Below are 8853 nucleotides of genomic sequence, written 5' to 3'. Positions count from 1 at the left end.
AAAAAAAAAAAAAAACCAACAAAAACAAAACAAAAAAACCAACAAAATAAAAAATAAAAATAAAAATAAAAAAAAAGAAGAGGGTATTGATTGGATCCCATAGAACTGGAGTTAAAGAAGGTGTGAACCATCATGTTGCTGCTGGAACCCAATTAAGGCCCTCTGCAGAGTAGTGAGCCTTGGAACAGCTGAGCTTTCTCTCTAGCCCCCTTATGACACCTAACCTAATTCTGACGGCTCACTATCTTCAAGAATTAGACAAGGTGAAGTTTCTTCACTTTTTTAAAATAAATATTTATTTTATGTATGTGAGTACAGTCACTCTCTTCAGACACACAGGAAGAGGGAATCGGATGGTTATGAGCCACCCTATGTAGTTACTGGGAATTGAACTCATGACCAGTCAGTGCTCTTAACCTCTAAGCTATTTCTCCAGCCCCCATTTCTTCACTTTTTTACTGACATTAAAACAAAACAAAAATCCTAGCCTGAGCTGAACATACACATCTATAATTCCAATACCTTGGAGCTCCAGTGGGATGGCCACCTTAAGTTCAAGGCCAGCCTGGCCCATATTGTGAATCCCAGGCAAGTCAGGATTACATAGTCTGTCTCTGAAAAACTGAAAAGTCAGAACCTGTGCCTAGTGCGGTGGCCTGTACCTGTAGCTCAGCTACTTGGGAGGCTGAGCCTGGGAATACTGAGGTCCAGCCTAGTGCAAAATCATCTACAAATGGGGGAGGAGCTGGAGAGTTGGCTCAGCAGTCATGAGCACTTGTTGCTCTTACAGAGGACCTGAGTTGGGTTCCCAGCACCCACTCTGGGCTGCTCATAAGCCTGTAACTCTAGCTCCATGGATCCAACCTCTGGCCTCTGAGGGCACCTATATCCAGGTGCACAATATTCCCACACAGACACATTCTTAAAATCTTGGAAGATGTTAAAAGCCAGGCATAGGGCCAGAGAGATGGCTCAACAATTAAGAGGACTTGTTGATCTTACAGAGGACCCCTGTTCAGTTCCCAGTACCTACTTGTTGGCTCATAACTATCTAGTTGAGGGTGGTGTCTGACACCCTCTTGTGCCTTCATGGGCACCAGGTATGCACAGACATACATGTAGACAGAACATGCAAAAATAAATCTTAAAACTTTAAAAAGGGCCAGACATGGCGGTGCACGCCTTTAATCCCAGTCTGTAGCTGGCAGAGGCACTTGCATCTCTGTAAGGTTCAAGCCATCTAGGGCTACAAAGTATGACCCTATCTAAAAAAGTATTTAAAAGCTGGGCATGGGGGCTAGAGAGTTAGCTCAGCAGGTCAGAGTACCTGCTCTTATAGAGCCTGTTTCCCAGCACCCATATGGCTCACTACCATCCATAACTTCAGTCTTGCAGGGACTCAATGCTCTTTTCTGATGTCAGCGGACACCAGGCAAAACACCCATCACATAAGCTTTAAAAGTAAAAAGCTGGTCATGGTTGCACGCACCTATAACCTCAGTGCTGGGGAGGTGGGGACAGTGGATGCCTGAGGCCAGCTGGTTCTGAGAGCTCCGGGCTCAGTGAGAGGCCTAGTCTCAGAAAATGAGGTGGCTCATGATTCTGAGCGCTCCACAAGTGCTCCGCCACTGATAAGTTTTGATTTTAAAGTTTAATTTTCACTGGGTATAGTGATGAATGTCTTTAATCCCATTCAGGAGGCAGAGGCAGTAGCAGAGGGGCAGTGGGGCAGAAAGGGCAGAGAGAGCAGAGAGGGCAGAGAGGCAGAGGCAGGTGGATCCTTGAATTTAAGACCAGACTGGTCTACAGAGTGTGTTCAGGATGAGAGCTACACAGAGAAAACCTGTCTAAACAAACAAACAAACAAACAAACAAACAACAGGTTTCAGCTTTAAAAGGAATATCCCCTAAAGTGATTTTGTAGGATATTATGTTCAGTTTTTTGTTTTTTTTTTCCTGAGACAGGGTTTCTGTGTGTAGCTCTAGCTGTCCTGGAACTCACTCTGTTGACCAGGCTGGCCTCGAACTCAGAAATCCTCCTGCCTCTGCCTCCCAAATGCTAGGATTAAAGGCATGCGCCACCACCGCCCAGCTTCAGTTTTTTTCTTAAATGTGTATTGGTGTTCTGCCTCCATGTAGAATTCTGTGAGGGTGTCCGATCCTCTGGAATTGCAGTTACAGACAGTTGTGAGGTGCTATGTGGGTGCTGGGAATTAAACCCAGGTCCTCTGTTAGTGCTCTAACAGCTGAGCCATCTCTCCAGCCCCTTTATGTTCAGTTTTCAGTTTTCCTGATACTCATGTCTAGACTCTGTGCACCCATGAGTGTTGAATTCTTCCTTTGCTTGTACATTGTGCAAGCTCTTAGGTTTTCCACAGGGGCAGCAGGGAAGAGATGACTCAGGAGGCCTAGTTACTCTGTCGTAGCAAGAGTCATCTGAGGTGACAGGAAATGTGAGCATCCCTGTGAATTAACATCACAGGTGTGTGTGTGAGACACACTGGTGCACGCCTTTAATCCCAGGACTCTCGGGACAGAGGCAGGTGATCTCTGAGTTCAAGGCCAGCAATGGCTACATATGGAGACCATGTCGTTTTTTTGTTTTTGTTTTTTAAAGGGAAGGGCTTCCTCAGACCAGAGCACTCCTTGTTAGGTGACAAACATGAACCAGAGACTGGTGAGCTCTCATGGAAGTGGCTCTAGCTTCCAATGTGCTGGAATTGAATTCGAGGTGTGTGCTGAAGCTGGGCCTTTGCAGTGCCGTTACTGGGGGCTGAGGGAACCTTAGGAGGCAGAGACCAGTGGAAGGAAATTAGGTCACTAAGCAAACCTCCAAGGCTCTGGGACTCTGGTCTCTTCCTTTTTGCTTTCTGCTCTCTGTCACAATTTCCTACCATGGGGGAAGGACACCTGGCCACACATGAAAATCTCTGAAACCATAAGACAGAATTTTTCTTTATTGAGCTCATTGTATCTTGTTACAGGAACACAAAGTTGAAAGCCACCCGCATCACTCGCAGCTCAGGAGCAAGGTTTGTTATTTCTTGACAGTCTATGTATTTTTAAGAATTATTTGTGGCATCTTCCATCTTGCCATGGGTAGATTTCAAATCACTCATTTTCTAGCACACATCTGTTCTTCATGCAATTTTTAAAAGAGCTGACATAAAAACCTTTTCTCAAATTTCTTGTGTGCCCCTACCCATGATGCATGATGTGCTTGGCATGCTCCAAAACAAAATGGCTGTACAGGGTGCCTGACTACTGGGTTAGGTGACAGATCTTGGCAAACCGCAGCCCTGTAGAGTTCCCAACCAGGTGCTGCTGGCCACTGCCTTATAACCTCTTTTTTTTTTTTTTTTTTTTTTTAGGCAGAGTATTATCCCAGGCTAGTCTAGAATTCACAGAGATCCTCTTGCCTCTGCCTCCCAACTGGTGGGACTAAAGGTATATGCAAGACTTCTTTTTATCAGTTTTGAATCTAGATCACTTGCCTTGGAAATGAGCTCATCGTGATTGGCCAGATGGGCTCTGCAGTGGATACAGCTGTAAGTTCGGTGACAGTGTGGCAGATAAGCTTGGAAAGTTTTGGACTTGGTCATTTTCACCATGTCTGCTGGGCGCTCGTCACTCGGTTCTGGGCCAGCTCTGAAGGAGCTAGGGCTCTGTCGGACTCTCTGACAAAAACACTGGAAAGCACACGCAAGAGCCGTTGCTGGTCTGGAGGGCGTGTGGTGCTGTCCACACACTGGGACAAGAGAAAGCCAGCGCAACCTGCAAGCAAATCAGACAGGCCCTGCTTTACACAGCAGCATTAGGCATTCGAGGAGGCCTGCCTAGGGTGCAGATATTTTGAAAAGGAGCAGGCCTAAAAGTTAAAGATCTAATAGATCTAATCTTTTAATTTTATTTTGCAGGGCCTTGTGCGTAGGAAGCAGGCAGGAGCTGGTCACATAGGCTTTGTGTTTTGTTTTTTTTTCCAGACAGGGTTTCACTCTGTTGCCCAGGCTGGCCTTAATCCTCCTGCTTCAGTCTTCTCTGAGATCTAAGTCTCAAAGGAAAGATCAAAGATCTCTAAATACAACAAAAGAATACTAGCATTGTGATAGTTTGTATATGCTTGGTCCAGGGAGTGGCACTGTTTGGAGGTGTGGCCCTGTTGGAGTAGGTATGTCACTGTGGGTATGGGCTTAAGACCCTCATCCTAGCAGCCTGGAAGTCAGTATTCTGTTAGCAGCTTTCAGATGAAGATGTAGAGCTCCTCCTGCACCATGCCTGCCTGGACAATGCCATGCTACTGCTTTGATAATGAACAGAACCTTTGAACCTGTAAGCCAGCCCTAGCTAAATGTTGTCTTTTTAAGATTTACCTTGGTTATGGTGTCTGTTCACAGCAGTAAAACACACACACACACACAGACACACACACACACACACACACATACACACACACTTAAAATAATCCTTTTAAAAAAAAAAAAAAGATCAAAGTAAATGGAGTTGGAGAAATGACTCAGCAAGCAGTTAATGACTGCTCTTCCAGAGGTCCTGAGTTCAATTCCCAGCAGCCATCTATAGTGGGATCCGATGCCCTCTTCTGGCATGCTGATGTACATGCAGAGTACTCACATTAAAAAAAAGTAAATGAAAAAGAGATAGTTTAATATATCGAAAGTCAAATTCCAATTTAAAACTATGATCCAAAGATATGATATATATCTTTGGACCAACCCTCCAGTGGAGAAGTTCTAAAAAGGACAACCAAATAAAGTATTTAAATGTGTGTATGTATATGTTATTGAGTCTAAATTTTAATTAAGCTGAGCCACCTCTCTAGCTCTTTTTTTTTTCCCTTAAATAAGTCTTGCTGTTTGGTTGGCTTTCAACACACTCTCCTTTCTCTTGTCTCAGCTATCCACGTGTCAGGGATTCTAGGGTTCAGGAAGGACTCTCACCTATATAGACACAAGGTGTTCTTGGCTTGGGTCCAGGTTATGAATGAAACATTCCAAGCAGAGGATTGGAGAGACAGTACAGCAACTAAGAAGGCTTGCTGCTCCTGAGGAGGGCCAGGACCCACATCAGGGGTTTCCACAACCCACTTCAGGCAGGGCATACCTCCAGTTCCAGGAGATTTGATGCCCTCTTCTGGCCTCTGTAGGTACTGCACACAAATGGGCCCATAATGGGTCCTACACCCAGCAGTCTGGGTTTATTTAACATGGTGGTGGTTTTGCCCTGAAAGCCTCTGATAGAACCCCAGCACCATGGGCATCTCTTTGCAAGCGGAAGACTGACTGACTGCAGGTGTGCTCACAACACAGGGGCAGTAATCACAGGACAGCCCTCATGCAAACTCACAGACCCCAGGTCCACTAGTCAGAAGGTTTCAAGAACTCCCAGTAGACAGGCTTTTGCTACAAGGATCTGAGGCACCTGGCAGAAGCAAATGCAGACACATATTTAGTTTGGAGGAGTGTATCTGTATTCCAGTCCTGAGAAATCTGCACAGGAAAAACCACTGTATTACTGGTGTTTATACAGCCATGGGATGGCCAGGCAGCTCAGTGGGAAAAGGCACTCGTGGAAGACCAAGCACGGTGGTAAGAGAACCAGTTCCCACAGAGTTCCCTGACCTCCACTGTACACTGTGGCACACTCCAATCCCCAATCAATCAAGTAGCAAATGTAATTCTAAAAATTAGAAAAGAGTACAGTAAGAAAATAATCAAATGTAAACACACCAAAAGTTTAAAGTTGCAGACTAGGTCAGTAAACAAAACCCATAGACACCGTTCACAGAGACATCTCAAACCTAAGGACAAAGAACATCTGAGACACTAAGGCCAGAACCTGGGAGAGGGTGCCATGGTGACTGAGTTCTTTGCTAACAGTATATTTGTTCTGTATCGTTCACAATACAGAAGAAATTAAAACTGAAAACTATTTTGAAAGACACACTCACTATACAGGAAATTAGAGATGAAGAGGCTGGGGAGAGGGTACAGCAGTTAGTGTGTGCAATGCTTTGTTAGAGGGTCAAGGTTTGATTCCCCAGTCATGTGCAGTGGCTCACAACCACCTGCAACCACGGGCACAAGGGCACCAATGCACACCCAGACAGACAGATATACAAGGTGGTCCCCTGAGCTTCCCAAGGGTCGGTGGGCGGCTGGCAGCTGTGCATCCTCCTCTGACTCATGTTTCCTCAGGTTGAGGGCCATGGTCCTCCAAAGCATCCATGCACAAGCTAGGCTTCCACCAGTTTATCCACGGAATGTCAGCCCCTGCGGATTCCAGGAAGGACGCTCACCTATATAAATACAAGGTGTTTTTGGCTGACTGATTGGCTTGGGTCCAGGTTATGAATGAAACATTCCAAGCAGAGGGCTGGAAAGATAGTACAGCGACTAAGACTTGCTGCTCCTGAAGAGGGCCAGGGTCTAGTTTCCACGACCCACATCACGCTAGGCATAACTCTAGTTCCAGGAGATCTGATGCCCTCTTCTGGCCTCTGTGGGTACTGCGCACAAATGGTGCTCATAAGACACACACACACACACACACACACACACACAAAAACACACACAGAGACACGAAAAATTAAAAATATTTTCCAAGCAGACAGGCATGCATTCACAACTTTAAGAGGCTGCAAATTCTTGAGTGGCTGAATCACACCAGCACCCCGAGAAGTAAGGAACTCAGGTATAGTATAGTGAGTGCTGTGCACGTGGACCCAGTCAGCTATGAGTACTGTAAAACTCTGTAACTTCAGCCAAGAGCTTTGCCTCCCCAGTCCCGACTGCACAGAGACTTGATAGGAGGGGTCATTGTCAGCTTGTTTTAAATTAGGACATCTGGAATTCTCATTTGAACTGTTGTCCAGCTCAGACAGACCTATGGCCATGTCTGAGAGAAACTGTCTTGACTGTGAAGGGGGAAGGGGGCAGCCCACTGTGGGCAGCACTGTCCCTAATCAGGTAGGTCCTGAGGTGTGTATGAGAGCTAGTTGAGAACTGGAGAGATGCCTCAGGGGTTAAAGGTCACTTGGCTGTCAGAGGACCAGGTTTCAGTTCCAGCACCTGTAACTTTCCAGGGAATCTGATGCCCTCTTCTGGCCTCCATAGGCCCTACATACGTGCACAGGCAAAACACATAAAACAGAAGTAAATAAAAGGTAGCTGAGCTTAAGCCAGAAAGTGGGGAAGCCAGTAAGCGACCTTCTTAAGTAGTTCCTGCCTCCAGGTTCATGCCTCAACCTCCCTCAATGATGGAGTATGACCTGGAAGTGTAAGATGAAATACACCCATTCCTTCCCAAGTTGGTTTTGGTCATGGTGTTTATTTATTTATCACAGCAATAGAAAGCAAATCACAGCAGAGACCTTCACTATGTGGTCCTGCTCTCAAGGCATCCTTACCCGAGGAGGCTGTGAAGGATTAATGACAGAAAAATTCTGGACAGGAAAGCCGACTTGACAGATGACACCTGTGGAAGTCTCTGATCAGGAGACTCCCACACTGAACCTACTGGTATGTACCACTTCCAGTCTGCTGGGGACTCACCTGCAGATGGTCTCTCCCATCCCCAAAGTTCCGTTTCACCTATAACCCCAGCACCCCCATGCCACACACACAATGCATAGAGACTACAGCCCTTCTGCTATTCTGACTGAACGCACAGTTCTGCTTTTGGAGACGCCTGTCTGCTTCTCTTTAGTGATCATGTTGTCTCCATCAATCCTGACCTAACCGTCTGCCTATGTGTCACCGTCCCCAGAGCAGCTCCTACTGGGCTGGCCTGGGCTGCTCTCTGGATTCCCTTTGACCCCTGCCAGGGCAGTGCCTCATGCAGACTCCAGGTCACCTCACAGCTCTCAGCTCTCACTTTTGGCCCAGCAGCAGCAGCTCTGACAGCAGCCATCCCTGAGGACAAGGCATGGCACTCTGTGAGTCAGCTGACATGGGCTTTCCACTAGAAACCACGCAACTGGAAAACAACTGCAAAGTCTAAGAAGCAATTAGGAACCACTGTGAAGTCTTGCATCCACAGGGATGCAAGCGCTAGTCAGATGAGTCCTACAGGAAGGACACCGCCGTCCCTCAAGTGTGGAGGGAATCCACCTCCACAGCAGACAGACACCGGTGTTTGGTTTTTTTTTTTTCCTTCCCCTTAGCAAACCAATATACTGTGTTCCAGAAGTTTCTCACCTAAAATAAACACATACAATTATTTTAAGAGTCTGTGGACCAGGCTCATGTCCATATGGTGCTATTATCACACTGGAAGACGAGACACTGAGGAACAAAATGAAGCTGAGGGGCTCTTCATGCCAGATGGTACGAAGCATGGTGCCCCTTGAGCCGGCCATGCACCTCCCTTCCTCGGTCAGGGGCTCACTGTGAAGCTTTGGCCGGTCTGGAGCTTCCTATGTAGACAGGCTCTACTTGCTCTGCCTCCCAATTCCTGGGACTACCAGTGTGATAGTACCTGCTCCATGCCCCTCACAGCACCAGCCTTCTCCACAGACAGCTTTAACTGGCTCTAATACTGCCCCTAACAAACAGGTGAGCTTGGGCCACTCTGAAATTTTATTTGCTACATGGAAGACTGGGTGAGCCCAAGAATTTGAATCCAGCATGGGTAACATAGTGAAGCCCCTTGCAGGTTAGGAAAGTTTCATCTAGAACATTCCTGGCTGTGTGTCGCTGCACTGGAGTTTACATTTGCAAACAAATGGATGAAAGCCATCACAATAATCCCTCATAAAAAATTAGAGGGACTGGAGAGATGGCTCAGCAGTTAAGAGCACTGACTGCTCTTTCAGAGGTCCTGAGTTCAAATCCCAGC

The 8853-nt window shown here is 46.5% G+C and overlaps 1 protein-coding gene across 1 annotated transcript in view; it reads right to left on the bottom strand.

Annotated features, from left to right (window-relative positions):
- Nucleotides 1-8853, bottom strand: part of Ypel1 (yippee like 1) — a 17129-nt gene that overhangs the window by 4044 nt on the left and 4232 nt on the right. Inside the window, exon 2 of the mRNA XM_031363241.1 lies at nt 3495-3774. Within this exon, the coding sequence (XP_031219101.1) occupies nt 3495-3611 (117 nt within the window). The 5' untranslated portion in view covers nt 3612-3774. The remainder of the gene's footprint in view (nt 1-3494; nt 3775-8853) is intronic.

Source organism: Mastomys coucha, unplaced genomic scaffold, assembly GCF_008632895.1.
Source record: "Mastomys coucha isolate ucsf_1 unplaced genomic scaffold, UCSF_Mcou_1 pScaffold12, whole genome shotgun sequence".
In the NCBI taxonomy this organism is placed as follows: Eukaryota; Metazoa; Chordata; class Mammalia; order Rodentia; family Muridae; genus Mastomys; species Mastomys coucha.
Note: the sequence above shows the minus strand (reverse complement) of the source record. Positions and strands in the feature narration are given on the sequence as shown.